This window comes from Mustela lutreola, chromosome 4 (assembly GCF_030435805.1).
Source record: "Mustela lutreola isolate mMusLut2 chromosome 4, mMusLut2.pri, whole genome shotgun sequence".
Lineage (NCBI taxonomy): Eukaryota > Metazoa > Chordata > Mammalia > Carnivora > Mustelidae > Mustela > Mustela lutreola.
The window spans coordinates 82,911,836-82,930,252 of record NC_081293.1 but is presented as its reverse complement, the minus strand read 5'-3'; the positions used below and the strand labels follow the sequence as shown (position 1 = coordinate 82,930,252).

General features: G+C 46.7%; 1 protein-coding gene across 4 annotated transcripts in view; it reads right to left on the bottom strand.

Annotated features, from left to right (window-relative positions):
- LOC131829021 (uncharacterized) overlaps positions 1 to 13,621 on the bottom strand; it is an 89,358-nt gene extending 75,737 nt beyond the window's left edge. For 2 of the 4 annotated variants that reach the window (XM_059170354.1, XM_059170355.1), the window contains exons 1-2: positions 13,222 to 13,618; positions 3,312 to 3,505 (exon numbers count right to left, since the gene is read on the bottom strand). In XM_059170354.1, the coding sequence (XP_059026337.1) occupies positions 3,312 to 3,505; positions 13,222 to 13,370 (343 nt within the window). In that variant the 5' untranslated portion in view covers positions 13,371 to 13,618. The other 2 variants (XM_059170358.1, XM_059170356.1) reach the window with 2 other exon arrangements.
- Between the last annotated feature and the right edge of the window lie 4,796 nt (positions 13,622 to 18,417).

The window sequence follows — 18,417 nt, the reverse complement described above, 5'->3', positions numbered from 1 at the left end:
TAACTAAGCCTGGCAGGCATAGTGACAGACCGTTCCATACAGATTTTGAAACCCTGCTGTGCGGGAACTTCTCATGAGGAATCGCTAGAGTGAACTTTCAGTAGTGTGTCCAGGCCAAAGCCAAGCACAATACTCCCATCAGACTTGACTGCAATACCTGTCGATTTGGGTGGATTCCTCTTCTCGAGGTCCCCCAAATATCCTGAGGTTCCTATACCTGCCAACAGGTAACATTCCCTACTCATCTGGCAAGGCTCCTGAGCACTGTGTCATCGAGGCGTGAAGCCGCTATTGCCAAGGGGCTCCACAAAGTCACCCTTAATTCCTGAAAATTGTCTGGTCATTATCTGAGTCTATACACATTACTGTCAAATTGGACATTTCACTCAATCCCTTAGTAAAATAACCAATGTTTCTAGCGGTGTCCTGTTACAGGAAAAAAGCGCTTGTGCTGAACTTGTGCCAATAATACTAAGTACCTTGGAAGAAAGAATTCTCCCTGAGAATGATGGAGGGTTCAGGAAGGGAGAGAAGTTAAATTTTCCCATTTGTTCACACAGAAATATTTCATCACATTTCTGTAGATCATGGATATTTTCAGATACAGTTTCCCTAAATCTGGAAAAAGAAATATTAAAGAACCAGCAACATTTCAAACAAGAGTCACAAAGGTAGGCTCATGTTCCTCAACTCACTAAGTTCTCCTTTACGAATTCTTGATTAGCTTGAATGCAGCTTTTCCATGAGTTCTGCAAATCCTTACCCAGTTGAGTTTGAGAATTTTCACGATCAGACACTAAGACCCCACAAGACACATCACCGTGTATAGTCACAGGCATTTAATGAAAAGTAGGGATAAAAGGCCTGTGGACACACACTTAATGAAATATATTTTCACCTAACATAGAAGACAAGACATCAACATGGAAGCAGAGAGGCCACAAGACCTGCATCCTGGTCACCAGGACATGGCGTGTCCATGAGTTTCTGTATCTCCAGCCAAATACGCTCATGTCTTCTGAGCTAAGGTTTCTGCTTCTAGAATTTTCTCCCAAGGAGAAAACCAAAGAGGTTGTAAAGGATTTGCAACAGCGTTTACGGAGGCATCCTGGATAATGGCGAAGCCCTGCAGCTCACCGCCTTGCCCAAGGCCCACAAACCTGTTCAGTGCCCCCTTTGCATCCACCATGGTCAGGCAAGTCTAGCCCTTTCTCCCCCGGTTGCACAGCACACCCTCTCCTGGTGTCCACCAGGTCGCTCGGCCTCTGTGTTCCATGTCCTCAATGGATCTCTTTGGAAGAAGGTAACCCGCATAGTGGTGGAAAGAGCAAATATACTCCTTCCCCCCTTTCTCCCTCCTTGCACCCAACCAAAGATTCTGCAGGGACATGGAGATGGGGTTCTTCTTTTGTGGCGCCTCCAAGAATCCCCTTGCACAAAACCTGAGCCTTAGCACTTAGCAGGCTATTTTGGTCTCTACCCCCACCGCCCACCTTAGCCACGGGACAGCATTCCACCTGCCAGCCTCCTCAGAAAGAACTCCCGCACCCTAGCTAGCTGCTCTCTGTCCAACGCCCAGGTGCTGACCTAGACATCTGAAAGGAGACTGGATGAGGAGACATAACCTTTGCACCCAGGTGCCTGAGTTCATGCCACATCACACCGTCTACTTCAGGGTTGTGGTGATGGCAGGCTTCCCACTGTGTGCTTTTTGTCCTGAGACATGCCAACCCTCCAATGCAGAAGAAAGCACAGAGCCGGGCTTCAGCCCCCCAGTGACCTGGCTGGCTTCCGTGGAGGCATGGGCCTGCCTGCCTCCCTCCCTCCCTGGCTCCAGTCCTTTCCTATGAGCATCTTCCTGGGCCCTGGGGCTCTGGCTCTGCTCCAGTGCCCCGAGCCCTGGGTGCAGGCTGTCAACAGGCAGTTGAGGAACCACAGACTCTGGCTGGCAGGCCCTGTGCTCCTCTCAACCCAACCACCGTGGTAACCAATGTGGGCCCAGGTGCCAGATCAGACTGCAGCCCCCCGCCTTCCTGCTCAAACACAGGGGGCTCTTCAGAAGCAAGGCATGTCAGCCCCAAATACCTGCTCCCTAACCCCCTTCCCACCAGCAGAATAACCCCTAGGGACAGATGTATAGAGAAGCCAACATAATCTACACTCCAGGCACTGCATTTCACTCAGCCTCTCATGGTACGCAGGTGGGTCAGAGGAGGATTCAGCATAACAGCACAAATAACGCTTGAGTAGTGAGCAAATGTGTTTCTCCCAGGGCGGCTACATTTCCAGATAGGCCTGGTTGTCAGTCTACCTGTGCTCCAGTAAGAGCCCTGCTCTGACACTGATGAGCAAGACTCCTGGGACAAGCCAAGTCAAGCTACCACCCATGTGCTACCCTGTGGCCTCAGCAGGGCCAAAGCACAGCCTGCTCCCTGGATGTGGAGAGAACAGGGATGCAGTCTCTGAGCCACACATTCTGAAGCCAGAACTCTAAGGGAATTATGCATGTGGGCTGGTGGTAGCACAGAAACTGGCAGGCACCACGCTGCCCTGAGAGCCACGCAGGATCCTGGCAGCCTCAGAGTGGGGGTCCAGTGCCTGCTCTGCACTCGATTGCCCCTGCTCTGTCCTGACTCAGACCTAAGCTGGAACCCTTGTGGTCCCTCCAAGTTCAGGTGGCATAAAAAGGGTCTATAGTAGTTGGGGTGCCCCTGGGAAGGGAACCTCCTGAGGCAGATCCCGGGATGAGGCTGGATGGCATATCAGGGGCTCACTGAGATGGGAACCCACAGCAGATTGCTGTGGGAACAGGGAGCCCAGTGTCTGTGGAAGGTGTCCACATCACTGCCTCAACAGCTGTGTCCCTGGCAAATGACTGAATCTGTCTGTGCCCCATGTCTTCTGTAGAACTGGACCTCACAGCACTTTGTCCCCCAGAATTTGGTTAAGGATAAACCAAGACAATGAACAATAAGCACCTCACCAGGGCTTGGAACAGAAGCGCCATCCAGGAAGACATATCTCCCTAGGATTGCTTGGTAGAAAACCTGTTTTGGAACCCCTGGCTCAGCTGATCATGTGGTCTTGAACATCAGAGAAAAAGCACCTGGCTTCAGGGAGCCTCCCTCCAACATGGTGACTCAGAGCCACACTGATCCAGTTACACAACCTCCTCTCCAGGGACATTCCTGCCTATCTGGTAAATATCCGGCTATGTAGACGCACTACCCTGCAAGCCCTGCCCCAGGAAGCCTTGGGCCCAGCTGTCTTCCCACATCACCAGGACAATGGACCTGGGCCTCTGGCCTTACCTCGCTTCTCAGTGGTGATGATGGTGGCCTCTAGGGGCTCCCCCAGCCCTGCCTCATCTTGATCATCAGCCTGAAGATGTACGCTGACTCTGGGTCCAGCTCGGTGGCCATGAATTGCCTCACCATAGCTCCCATCTCCACTGTGGTGAACGTGCTGGAGTTGCTGTTGGCCAGGCAGTAGGCAATCTGATACCCTATGGGTGGGACAGGAGGGCCACGCATCAGTCTCATCACCCCGCTCGGACCCCAACTTTCTGCCACCACCACTCTGCCATGTTTCCACCACGTCCTTCATCCTCTGCCAGCATCTGAGAGGAATGACACAGCCGCAGTGGCAGATGGAGCCTCTGAGTGCTGGGCCCCCATGACTCTCGTTCCCCTTCATCCATCCCACCACCAAGATATGGAAACAGTTTCATCTCTAGTGATTCAATTCTTACATAAAACACCAGTACTCACCATATCAGCCATTTAAAACCTCAAAAAAAAAACCATGTTTCAGAACCAGATGTCTTTTATGGTAAATTCTACCATTCAGGGAAGGATTCAAACCAGTCCTTTGCCCGCTTTTCCAAAAAACAGAAGAGAAAGCTTCTAAAGCCACTTGCTGAGGCCAACATTACCCTGATACAAAAATAAACGTGGACACCCCAAGAAAAGAATCTTATAGTCCAATATCCCTGATAACTATAGATGTAAAAATGTCCAACAAAATACTAAAAACCCATGTTCACCAATATGCTGATATGATCATATACTATGATCAAGTGGGATCTTGCAGGAATGCAACGATGGTTTACAGGAGCACATCGATCAAAGTGATATAGGACATTAACAAAATAAAGAATAAAAATGATGTGATCATCTTGAGAAGCAGGAAAGCATTTGACAAACTTTAATATCCATTTGCAATCAAAATTCTCAACAGAGCACGTAGACCAGGAACATACCTCAACACCAAAAAGGCCATATATGGGCCACCTGGGTGGCTCAGTGAGTTAAAGCCTCTGCCTTAAGCTCAGGTCATTATCCCAGGGTCCTGGGATCGAGCCCTACATCGGGCTCTCTGCTCAGCAGGGAGCCTGCTTCCCCCACTCTGCCTCTCTGCCTACTAGTGATCTCTCTCTCTCTCAAATAAATAAATAAAATCTTTTTTTTTAAAGACCTTATGCGACAACCACACAGATTACGTCACATCCCATACTGAAAAGTTTTAGCTGTTTCTATTTCCTCTAAGATCGCCGAAGTTAGGAACACTGTCACTTTTTCCTTGCCACTTTTACTGAACACAGTATTAAAAATCCAAGGCAGAACAATTATGCAAGAAGATAATCAGAAGGCATCAAAACTGGAAATAAAAAAGTAAAATGGTCACTATTTGCAGATGATACAGAATATAAGGAAAACCTCAAAGAAGCCAATGAAAACTTGTTCAAACTATGACTAAATTCAGTAAAGGGACAGGATACAATATTACTACCCCAAAACCTACTGCATTTCTATACACTAATAATGAATCATCAGAAAATAAATTAGGAAGATCATCCCAGCTTAAGTTGCATCAAAAAGAATAAAATACCCAGGAATACACTTCACCAAGAGGTAAAATCTTGTATAATTGAAAACTACAAGACAGTAAGGAAAGAAACTGAAGGCAACACACATAAACCATATCACATATTCATGGGTGAAAAGAATTAATAGTGGTAAAATGTCCATACTTCCCTAAACCATCTACTTTGTAATTACTATCAAAATTCCAAGGACATTTTTCACAGAAAGAGAACAGAAGGATCTAAAAATTTGTATGATGCCACAAAAGACTCTGAATACCAGAGCAATCTATAGAAAGAAGAACCACACTAAAGGCATTGCGCTTGCACTTTTCAGACTAATGACAAAGCTTGAGAATCAAAACAATCTAACATTGTCATAAAAACAGACACACACATCACCAGAAGACAGGAGAGAGCCCAGAAGTGAAACACACATCTATGGTCCGGGACCTTTATGACAAAGGAGCCAAGAATAAACAAGGGGGAAAAAACAGTCTCTGTCATCAATGGTGCTGGGAACACTGGAGAGCCACATGCAAAAGAACAAAACTGCACCATTTTCGTACACCATACACAAAATTTAACTCAAAATGTGTCAAATACTTGAATATAAGTCCTGGAACTATAAAACTTATAGCAGAAAACACAGGATTTGGAAAGGCCCTTGACACAGGTCTTGGTAGTGGTGCTTTTAAGCTGATACCAAAGTAAAAACAATCAAAGAAGCAAAGTGTGGGCCTACATCAAACTATAAAACGTCAAAACAACAAAGGAAACCATCAACAAAATAAAACGGTAACCTAAGGTAAAACATTTGTAAATTATATATCCAGTAAGGGGTTAATGTTTAAAATATAAAGAACTCATGCAACTCAACAGCAAAACAAAAAAAAAAAAAAAACACCAAAAACTCCACAAGTAATCTAATGTAACAGCAGCAGATCCAAATAGACATTTTCCTGAAGAAGAAATACAGATGGTCTACACGAACACGAAAAGATGCTCAACATCATTAATCATCAGGGAAATGCAAATCAAACCAGAATGAGGCACCACTTCACACCTGTCAGAAGGGCCATTACCAAAAACACAAGAAATAGCAAATTTTGGTGAAGATGTGGAGTAGAGGAAAACTCTAGTGCACCATTACTAGGAGTATAAAAGGGTGCAGCCACTATGGAAAACAGTACAGAAGTTCCTCCAAAAAATGAGAAACAGAACAACCAAAGGAGCCAGCAATTTCTGTTCTGAGTATTTATCTGAAGGAAATGAAAACACTAACTCACAAAGGTATATTCACCCCTGTGTACACTGCAGGAAAATAACAACAGTGAAAATAAAGAAACAACCTAAATGCCATCAGTGGATGAATGAATAAGGAAACTGTGGTCCATAAACAGTGGAATTCTACTCATCCATAAAAAAAGATGAAATCTTTCGATTTACAACATGGTGGCCCTTGAAGGCATTATGCTATAGTAATACAGGCCAGACAGAAAGACAAATACTAGAAATCACATGTAGAACCTTAAACAAAACAAAAACAAAAATATGAGCTCACAGACAGAACAGATGGAGGGTGGCAGAAGTTTGGGGTTGGAGGTGGGAGAAATGGGTGAAGGGGTCAGAAGGAAAAAGAAAACAAGCCCAAATATAGCATCTTTTTTTTTTTTTCCAGTTAAGTAATCTGTACCCCCAACATGGCTTAAACTCATAACCCGGAGATCAAGAGTCAGACACTCCACCGACCCAGGCAGCCAGGGTCCTGGAATTGTAGCATCTTCCGATACTCAATGTATGGAGAAAGGGGAAACTAATTTAATCTATGGTATTTTGAGGGCTACGTATTTTTTGGTAAATGTACAAAGTAAAGAACACATTCTTCAGGGTCACACACTCAGGACTATATCTAGTTCTAACATTTATCATGACACTGAGCAAGTAACTTACCTTTTTAATTTCATTATTTATTTGAGAGTCAGGGGGGACATAAACAGGGGGAGACATAAGCAGGGGGAGGGACAGAGGGAGAAGATGACTCCCCACTGAGCAGGGAGCCTGACCTGGGGTTCGATCCCAGGAACCTGGGATTATGTCCTGAGCCAAAGGCAGAAGCTTCAATGACTGAACCATCCCAATGCCCCTACTTAACCTCTTTTCTGCCTGTTTGCCCACCTCGGAGTATATTATGAATATTTGCTTTTAGAACCGCTTCTATTTAAATTTAAAAATAGTTTTTAGAATTGAGTGAAATGGAGATCACTTAGAATAGTACCTATGAGAGTAAGCCCTCAAAAAATGTTGTAAAAAATCTTATTCTGGGGGTACCTGGGTGGCACAGTCAGTTAGGCAGCTGACTCTTGATTTTGGCTCAAATCAAGAACCCAAGCTCCTGGGAGAGAGCCCTGCACCAGGCTCCACACTCAGCGGGGATGCTGCTGGAGGATACCCTCTCTCCCTCTGACCCTCCCTTCTCTAGCATATGCTTGTGCACTCTCTTTCTGTCTCTACAATAAATACATATGTCTTTAAAAATCTTATCCTGAACATTTGGTGGTTGCACAATCATTTTCATAATTGGGCAGTATCTCCTAGTTTATAAAGCACTTTTATACACATCCTCGTATTGGAGTCAGGATATGGTCATTGGAGAAGAATTTATTGTGTTTATTTACAGAGGAAAAAAAAAGAAAACCAGACTTAGAGCAGGGGTGTGCTTTGTTCATGGCTGCAGAACTAACAGATGATCTTCTTATTTTCAGCCCAATGGAGCAGAACAAGAAAAAATCCAAACACTGTAACAAGAGCCAATGAAGGGCACTACAACTGATAATGGAATTAATGCAGTACAATTATCCAACATTTATAAATATTTACCACCCCAGCATGGAGCAACTAAATATGTAGAGCATATATGAACAAACCTAAGAGAAGCAATCAGCACCAATACCATAGGGAACTTTAATACCTCACACTTCTCTCAATGATCCCCCATCCAGACAGAAGATCACAACGGAAACATCAGCCTCAGACAACCCCTTACTTGGATGGACTTGACAGATACACACAGAACCCTCCATCCAAAAGCAGCAAAAGGAATATACTCCTCTCAAGTGCCCCTAGAACGTTCTCCACCTTAGGTCATATGTAAGGCCACAAGACAAGTCAATAAATTCCAGAAGCCTAGAATTTTCCCAAATGAGGACTGAAATCAAATCAACCATCTTTTCCAACCACAGTGGTATAGAACTAGAAATCAATTACAAGAAGAAAACTGGAAATTCATAAACACAGAGACTAAACAACATGCTACTGAACAACCAATTGGGTTCATGGGCAAACCAAAATAGGAACACAGAAATACTTTGAGGTAAATGAAAAATTAATACAATGAAACAAAATTCACAGAATGCAGTAAAACAGGTTCTAAAATGGGGCACCCGATTAGTCGATTAGTCTAGTCGATTAGTCAGTGGAGCTCTGTGACTCCTGATCTTGTGGTTTTGAGTTTCAACCCCACACTGGGCATAGAGCTCACTTTATTTTTTTAAAGATGCCATTTATTTATTTGACACAGAGCTGGGGAGAGAGACAGACAGACTGAGCAAAGTGGAAGGAGCAGCAGGCAGTAGAAGAGAGAGAAAGGGGCTCCCCGTGCTGACCAGGGACCTCATGCAGGGCTCAATTCCAGGACCCTAAATTCATGACTTGAGCCAAAGGCCAACACCTAACAGACCAAGCCACACAGGCAGCCCTTAGAGCCAACTTTAAAAAAAAAAAAAAAAGTTGTTCTAAGAAGGAAGTTTATAGTGATACAGGCCTAACTCAAGAAACAAGAAACGTCTCAAATAAGCAACCTAACTTGATACCTCAAGGAAACAGAAAAGAATAAATAAAGTCCAAAGTTAGTAGAAGGAACACATCAGAACTTAAATAAATGAAATACAAACTAAAAAGACAACAGAAAGATATATATTTTTTAAAAAACACCAACAAGAATAACAGATCAGCAAAGAGCTGGTTCTTTGAAAAGAACAAAGCTGACAGAGTCTCAGCCAGATTCAAAGAAAGAGGACTCATCATCAGAAATGAGAGAGATGTTCCCTGAAACCACTGATATGCAAAGGCTCTTAAGAATGTACTATGAACAATTACACCCCAACAAGCTGGATAATCCAAAAGAAAAGGATACATTTCCAGAAACATACAACCTACTAAGATTGAATTCTAAAGAAACAGACATCTGACTGTTCAGCTGTCTACTAATGACCAGTAGAGAGATTAAATAAGAAATCAAAAACTTCCAATAAGCAAAAGTCCAGGACCCCATGGTTTCACCTGTGAATTCTACGAATCATCCACAGAAAAAAATGAATACCAATCCTTCTCCAACTCTGACAGACAAACAAGAGGAAGAAACGCTCCCCACCTCATTTTATGAGGCCAGCACGGCCCTTATCGAGACCTCTCAAGTATCTGTGATGAACATAAACATAAAAATCCTCACCCAAATATCTGCAAACCAAATTCTACAATACGGGAAGAGGTATGATCCAGTAAGATGTATTTCAGGGATGCAATGGTGGTTCAACATCCACAAATCAAACTAATGGGCCGCATTCACAAAACAAAGGATCAACATCATAGGACAATGTCAACAGATGCAGAAAAAGCATTTGATAGTGCCGCTACCAAATCACTGCCACCCCGACCTGTTCTTCTGCCGCCTGGCTGGTCCCCACACCCTGTACCACTGCCACCCCACTGTGCCATCCCCCACTGCCACCCTGCTGCACCCCACACACCCACCGCTGTCACTTCCACCCCCCCATTCCTGACATGCTGCTGCCACCAGCGCTGCCACCCTCCACCCTGCTACTCCACAGCAGTGCCCTTTTTTCCACAACAGCTAACCCTCACCACAGCTGCTCTGCTGCCCTGCCGTTGCAACTGATGCCCAGCTGTGCCACCCCCAGTGCCCTTACCACTCCCTTGTGCACCCCCCAGGACTCTGCCACCCTGCTGCACCACCCTCCAGCGCTTCTACTGCCCTGGTGCCTGTGTTTCCAACAGCACCACCACTGCTACCATGGTCACCCTGCTCCTGCCCATCTCCACTGCCCCACCCAGCCCCCAAGCCATGCTGTGCCATTGCCATGTGGCTGCTGCGCCACTAGTCCCTCCCAACCACATCCAGGCCAATCCCTCCCTGCTTCGCCTCCCTGCTTTGCCTCCCCATCTGCTGCCATCTCAAGTCACTGCTTTCCTCTAATCACTGCTGCCTCACTGCCCTCCCCCCGCCATTTCTTCACTGCATACTCTCCCCTTGCTGCTGCGGCTGTGCAGAGCCCCTGCCCTGCCCACACAGCTATTAACCTGATGCTCTTGCCCTGCAGGTCCCACCAAACACCCCCGAACTTCTCCCGCCTGTCGGCCCCCCACCCCTGCTCCAGTGCCTCCAGATTCCCTGCTGCCCCACGCATCCCAGCCTTCTCCCAATGCTGCTACTGCCTGGGTACCCCCGCCTCGTGACCCTGCCCTCCGCAGCACACCCCTCATACTGTCCACCTTACCACCACTGCTGCAGCTAAGCTGCTGCCCTGTGCCCGAGGCCACTACTGACCTTCACTGTCCAGCCCCATTGACAGGCACTAAGGCCCTACCCTGCCCTTCGTGCCCTACCTGTGCAGTTGCTGTGCCGCTGCCTCCCAGATGGTTCTGTCCCCCCTTCTCTGCATGCCACCACCAACCGCCTGCCACCCCACATGCACCTGTGCAGCCGTGCTGTCCCACCCTGCCCACCACCATTCCTGTCCTGATGCCCCACCACATTGCTGATACCACCCCCATCTGCTCTCTCCACACCCCCACTACCAATACCCTGCCCCTCGCCGTCACTGCCCCCTTACCACTACCCTGCTTCTGATCTGCTGCCACCCTGGGTCCCACTCTTACCCCATGTCCTGCTGCTCCCCTGTGTTCTGCAACTGCTGGTCTTCATAGCCCTGCCCTGTTGACTTGCATGACTGCCCCACCTACCACGCTACCCCTCTGCTGTTCCTGCCCACCCCTCCCTGCAGCTACCACCTAGATGCTACCCCTGTCCCCCACTCCAGAGCCTTCCCGATTTCCTAGCCCTGTTGCCGCACTGCTGCCGCCCCATGAGTCCTACTCCACCTTCCCCGCACTGGTACCACCAGGCTGCCCCCACAACATGAGCCACTCCCACCACGCTGCACCACCGCCCACAGAGCCCCCACTTACAACCACCATTGCCTCTCCACTGCTACCCTGGGTCCACGCTGCTGCTGCTAACAGTGGTCCCGCCCTGTAGACATGCACCAAGACCAGCAAAGCCAGGCCCTTTGCTTTGCTGCCTGACCCACCACACCATGACATTGAGACCCCACTCATACCCGGCTAGTCCTGCCCACCCCCAAGGACACTACCGCCTAGCTACTCCCCTCCCCCCACTCTGATGCCTCCTGGCTGCCAAGTGTGTGTCTGCCCAGCACATCCACCACCACCCCCCCCCGTGTGGCTACCAGCTTGCTGCCCCCAAAAATGTACCCCTGCCACCCTGCGGTGCCCCCCCACAGGCCCCCTCACTGCCGGGCAGCCTCTGTCCTGTGCCCCGGCCTCTGCTGCGCTTCGCTTCCCCACCTCGTTGGCATGCACTATGAGCAGGCCCAGCAAGCCAGCCAAGCTGTCTCTGTGCTGCTGCCTCAGGGCTGGTCCCACCCTCCCTATACTGCCCTGCCACCTCTAATCTCCCCACCTCCTCCAGGTGCCACACTGCTGACCCCCTCAGATGGCACACAGCTCCCGACCCACAGCCGCTACTCCTCCTTGCCCCACTACTGACTGGTTGCCCCCTCCCCCGACTCTGGTGACCCCAGCTCTCTCCCCCACTGATCCCGCCCCCATACGTGAGCGTTTTCACCTCTGACACCTCCTGGCACCCTTGCAGCCCTGTTACCCTGCCCACCACGCCAAACACTGGCCTCCCGATGATGCCAGGCTGGTCCCTCCCCTCCACCCACCACCACCGCCTAGCTGCTTCCCTCACCCCTGTCTCCGTGGTCTCCCCACTGCCAGCCACATTACTGTGCTACTAGCACCCTATCCACCACCTCCCCGTGCTTCCACCACAATGCAACCGCCCACATACACCCCTGTCCCCCTTACCTCAGCTGCTGCCGCTCCACTGCGGCCCTGTGCCCCAGACCTCTTCAGCGCTTCACCTCCCCGCCCCCTTGACGCGCACGATGGGACCGCCCACCACCCCCTCCTAACTGTTGCTGCCCTGCAGCCTGGGGCTGCTCGCACCCTCCCACCCCCTCACCCCCTCACCCCCTCTGCTGCCGCCTAGATTCCGACCACCCCCACAGAAGCCACGCAGCTCCCACCCCTCCCTGTGCCACTACTGTATGTTCCCTTCCCGGCCTCTGGTGAGCCCTGCTCCCTCCTCCAGGATCCCGGCCATGAACCTCAGTATTGCCTCCCAGTTGCAAACCCCTCAGGCTCATGCAGCCCAGCCCACCATGCCCTGACGTTGTCCACCCGCTAACGCCCAGCTTGTCCCGCCCCCAACCCCCCACTACTGCCTGACGGCTTCCCCCTCCCCCCTGCTCCGTTGCCTCCCCGCTGCCAGGCATTACCGCTACTTCTGCCCTGAATATCCACCCCCCTCCCAGCGCTTCCGCCACATTGCTACAGCTCACATGCACCCTGCCACCCTGCTGTGCGCCTCACCCTGCCCCCCTTACCTTAGCTGCCGCCGATTGGAAGCGGCCCTGTGCCCCAGGCCTCTGCGGCGTTTCGTTGCCCTGCCCCCTTGGCGTGCACGATGGTCTCGCCCACCACACCCGCCCCTGCCGTTGCTGCACTGCTGCCTGGGGCTCCTCCCATCCCCTCACCCCTCTGCTGCCTAGATTCTACCCATCCCCCAGAGGTGCCACATGGCTGCCCTGCTCGGGTGCCACGCAGCTCCCACCCCCTCCCTGTACGACTACTGCCTGCCCCCTTCCCCACCTCTGGTGACCCCTGCTCCCTCCTCCGTGATCCCGTCCCCCTACCTCAGTGTTCTCTCCGGCTGCAAACCCCTCAGGCTCATGCAGCCCAGGCCACCATGCTCTGACGTTGTTGACCGCTAACGCCCGGCTTGTCCCGCCCCCAACCCCCCACTACTGCCTGACGGCTTCCCCCTCCCCCCGGCTCCGTTGCCGCCCCGCTGCCAGGCGTTACCGCTAGTTCCGCTCTGGATATCCGCCCCCCTCCCCGCGCCTCCTCCACATTGCTACAACAACATGCATCCTGCCACCCTGCTGTGTCCCTCACCCTGCCCTCCTTACCTCAGCTGCCGCCGATACGCTGCGGCCCTGTGCCTCAGGCCTCTGCGGCGTTTCGCTGCCCTGCACCCTTGGCGCGCAGGATGGTCCCGCCCACCACGCCGGCCCCCCACCCCCGCCGTTGCTGCGCTGCTGCCTGGTGCTCCTCCCATCCCCTCACCCCTCTGCTGCCTAGATTCTACCCATCCCCCAGAGGTGCCGCATGGCTTCCCCGCTCGGGTGCCACGCAGCTCCCACCCCCTCCCAGTACGACTACTGCCTGCCCCCTTCCACGCCTCTGGTGACCCCTGCTCCCTCCTCCGTGATCCCGTCCCCCTACCTCAGTGTTCTCTCCCGGCTGCAAACCCCTCAGGCTCATGCAGCCCAGCCCACCACGCCCTGACCTTGACGACTCGCTAATGCCCGGCTTGTCCCGCCCCCAACCCCCCACTACTGCCTGACGGCTTCCCCCTCCCCCCTGCTCCTTTGCCTCCCCGCTGCCAGGCATGTTACCGCTACTTCTGCCCTGAATATCCACCCCCCCTCCCAGTGCTTCCTCCACATTGCTACAGCCCACATGCACCCTGCCACCCTGCTGTGTCCCTCACCCTGCCCCCCTTACCTTAGCGGCCGCAGATCGGATGCGGCCCTGTGCCCCAGGCCTCTGCGGCGTTTCGCTGCCCTGCCCCCTTAGCGCCCACGATGGTCCCGCCCACCACGCCCACCCCCCCCACCACGCCCACCCCCCCCACCACGCCCACCCCCCCACTGTTGCTGCCCTACTGCCTGGGGTTCCTCCCATCCCCATGGAAGCAAACGAATGTTACAAATTAAGGCTACTTTTTGTTGTTCTGAACAATCAACAGATAAACATTTTCTATCACACCACTCTTCATAATAGTGAATTCTATACAATTCTGTTATTAAAATGGCTAAAAGTATAAAATTATGTTTTAAATGTCATGTAAGTGGACTTCAGAGTGAGATATGAAAAAGTCAAAGAAATAACAATCCTTGAAAGAAAGTGATGAAAATGGAAGAATTATTATTTTCTACCAGAGGATATTCTCTTAAGTAGAGGAAGAATTTTGATATATAAGGCATATGGAATGAGCCGTTGTAGTAAATTTTGTATTGTATGTATGTAAATTGACACAAAATAAATAGAAGTAACATACCATGAATAGATAAATTCTGTTCCAGGAACACAGGGCATTCCTGTTCCAAAAAATATATATAAATCTACTCTTATTCATCAATTGGTGAAATATGAAAATAACAATTATTTCAATAGATGAAGATAAAGCATTTGGTTAAAAGTGTTAGTAATTAGATACAATGGATAATGGCATATGCAAGCTACATATAGAAAAACTCAATAATTTCTTTTACATAAGTAAATGATAGTTACAAAATGTAATCATTACATATGACCAACAAAAAATGCTTGATTTTATAAATATAAACATAAACCTGAAATATGCTGCAAATATTAACCAGATAACATACTGTGAGATATTTTTATTTACTCCTTAGAATTTTTTCTATGTTTAAAATTTCTCTACAGTGAAACATCAAGACTACGTAGATTATGAAAAGGAACAGAGAGACCAGACCTCATTCACAACAGCAACAAAAACTTGAAAAATATTCAAGAGTAGCTTTATTTTTTTAAATATTTGTTTATTTTAGAAATAAAAAGTGTGTGTGTGTGAGAGAGAGACAGAGAGAGATAGAGAGACAGAGAGAGAGAAAGGGGGGGATGGGCAGAGGCAGAGAATTTTCAAGCAGACTCCCTGCTGAGCACAGAGCCCAATTCTGGGCTGGATCCCAGGAATGAAAAGATCATGACCTGAGCTGAAACTCAACAACTGAGCCACCCAGATGCCCCTTCAAGAGTAGCTTTAAATGAGAAGAAATTAAAATTAGATCAATCTTAAATATGTAAGAATAAAAAGGAAGAGTAGGAGAAGGAAGAGAAAGAAGAAAGACAAGAACAGAAGAAGAGTAGTCAAGGAGTGGTATGAATTTTACTAAAGCTGGCATGGGACAAAACTAGAAAGAAAGAAATAACTTCATTAGTAGTATCTTTGTGGTATGACCAAATGTAGTTTGTTTTTATTCTATATGCTTGAAAAAATATCTTCCTATTTTCTATTTCATTTTTAACTTTAATATTTAACATTCAAAGAAATATTTTGGGACTTCAGGCAGGAATTTTCCTCAACCACACTGCATCCCCAAAGTTTTTCTATATGGTTGATCCCCCACCATAAATTAGGTCTTGGAGATGATCATTATTTTCTCTAACATGAACCTGTAATAATAGACAATCCTGCATCATGTTTGTTTCTTTTATTGTCCTTACCACAATGAGTCCTTATTAACTTAGTTATATACATGTTAAATGTCTCTTGATCTCTCACTTATCACTAACTCCAAAAGGGCAGTCAGTTTTTGTTTTCTTCACCAATATATAATCAATCGCCTAGCCCATGACACATTAGGTAGGAACTCAATAAACACATTTGGATGAATAAACAATGTAAATGAGGAAAGTGAAATTGTAACAGAGTTTGGAAATTTAACTGGCAAGCTATAAGTACAAAATAAAAATTGATTTGCTGTACAAATGGTTGCAAATTTGTCATGACAAAACTGGCCATCTGTGTCCAGATTTTGTTTTCTGTAAACAGATTCTGTAAGTCTGTAAGTGAGTGACTCTGTAAGTGAGTGACTCCTTATATTTTGCACCCTCGGGAACAAAAATGTCTCATTATGATATCTCTGTTCATTTATCTATTATTTTTTATATCCATAAACTTATCTTTGAAAGAGAAAAGAGGTCATCTCCAGGCTATTTCATCTTCCCAACTACCGGTTCCTGAACGCCTTTTCTTTCATACAAAGAGTATTATCTGTGTTCGGACTTTGTTCCTCTCCTTTAATATGATGTTGACTATTGTTGGTCTTCTTCTTTCACAGACCTGTACCCCTGGGGATAAAAATATATGTTTATAAAAAATTAAAAAAGTATTAAAAAAAAAAAAAAACAAAGAGTATTATCTGTGTTCGGACTTTGTTCCTCTCCTTTAATATGATGTTGACTATTGTTGGTCTTCTTCTTTCAAGTAAATTTAGAATCAGTTTGCTGATATCCATAAATTAACTTGATGGTATTTTGACTGGGATTGTCTTGGATCTACAGACCAATTTGTGAAGAACCTGCATCTTGACCATATTGAATCTTTTTATGCATGAATAAGGAGACTTTCTCCCATTCTTTTGCTCATCGTTACTTTCCATCAGCATCTTGAGTTGTTCTTATATAGATAAATGGTTATGTTTCCCTTTCTCCTGCTAGAGGCATGAGGAAATTTTTCTCCACTATTAACTATGAGGACCTGGTAGAAACCCTGGAGGTAAAACTCACAAATGTATAGAGGCCCCCTATGGCTGGGTCCCCTTGGAATTTGTTTTTATTTTGCGGGGCTTGTCCCCACTTAGAGTTCTTATGAGTCATATCCACACTAACCCTCCAAGCAATTCACTAATTACAGCTCAGGTTTCCCAAACCCAGGACTGGTTTCTGGGGAAGTTTCTGCTCTGGAAAGTTGTAATTCTCCGTGTCTGCCTGTCTGTCTCTCCAGTTTTAGAAGCAGTGATTGTCCATGAACTCACTCTCTGAAATATCTAAAGAGAATTGCTTATTTTTCAGTTTATTCAGCTTTTTAGTTGTTGGGATGGAGTGACAATTTCTAAGCTCCTTATTTCTCAGACCAAATCAGTTGTGCTTATTTTCTTTTAACATTTATTTATTTATTTGAGAGAAGGAGAGAGAGAAAGAGGTGGGGGGGGCAGAAAGAGAGGGAGAGGAAGAAAAAGTCCTAAGCAGACACCCACTGAGTGTGGAGCCTGACACAAGGCTCCATCTCATGACCCTGAGATCATGACCTCAGCCAAAACCAAGACATCACCACCCAGGGACCCCCAATTTTGCTTATTTTTTAATCAACATCTTCAGGCCTTGCAAACCCTTATCTCTCTTTTCTAACCTGCCTTTCCAATGATTGCCAATTAAGTCACTCACTGAACAAAAGTTACAAAGTACCTGCTAAATTTAGTAAGACCTCTGCAATCTGAAGGGAATTATACAATAATCTGTAACCAAGATGTACCTACTTTTATGATTTTATAACCCAGAGGAATAAACCTTAGTGAATTTCTTCCATTTCTATTACCTGACTTTTCGATCTAGTTAATAAACCATTTGGCCTCAGGATTATACCTTTTCCATGTAGATTGTGATATCATATAAGAACATTTTTAAATGTTTAATGAAATTTATTTTCAGTAATAAATGAAGCAAACACAAAGTTAAATTTGTTGTGGTCCCTGAAAGTAATTTCAGTCATGAATTGCAAAAGTTTGTCAATAGTTACAAGTGGGAAATACATTAGCAATAGAAAGACAATGCACTGGGGAGAGATGATTAAAGAAAATTGAATTTTAGTACTGGTAAAATGTATTTTCTTTTAAACAGAAAGTCACTACTTCAAGTTACCTCTAAGTTTTAGGCAAAACAGTCTATGATTTTTTTTTTTTAATTTATGTACTGCGATTTAGGTAGAACAAAATGTAATTGGAGATTTTGCTATGGTAACAAATGTGAAATTGCCAAAGTAGTAGGATGACACACTAGGTAAAAAGCAGTCTCTATGTTTGCCAAGAGGATCTGCACCGCAACACACTTCAAGGATTTTAAATAAGTCTATCTAACCAAGTGGGAAGTACTGTAGCCTTTCCAGAAATACAATATTACCTTGTTTTATCTATTTTCCAAGTAAACACATTCCATAATTCTTTAGGAATATTGTAAATTTGTTCTAACAAAAACCTAGGTGGTAAAAAAATACTCATCATGTGATTTAAATAAATACTTCTCAAGGAAGCAAAAGCAAAACCGATTTTTTGGGACATCACCAAGATCAAAACCTTCTGTACAATAAAGGAAACAATCAACAGAACAAAGAGGCAATCCACAGAATGGGAGAAGATATTAGCAAATGACAATACAGACAAAGGGCTGATATCCAGGATCTATAAGGTACTCCTCAAACTCAACACACAAAAAACAGATAATCATGTCAAAAAATGGGCAGAAGACATGAACAGACATTTCTCCAATGAAGACATACAAATGGCTAACAGACACATGAA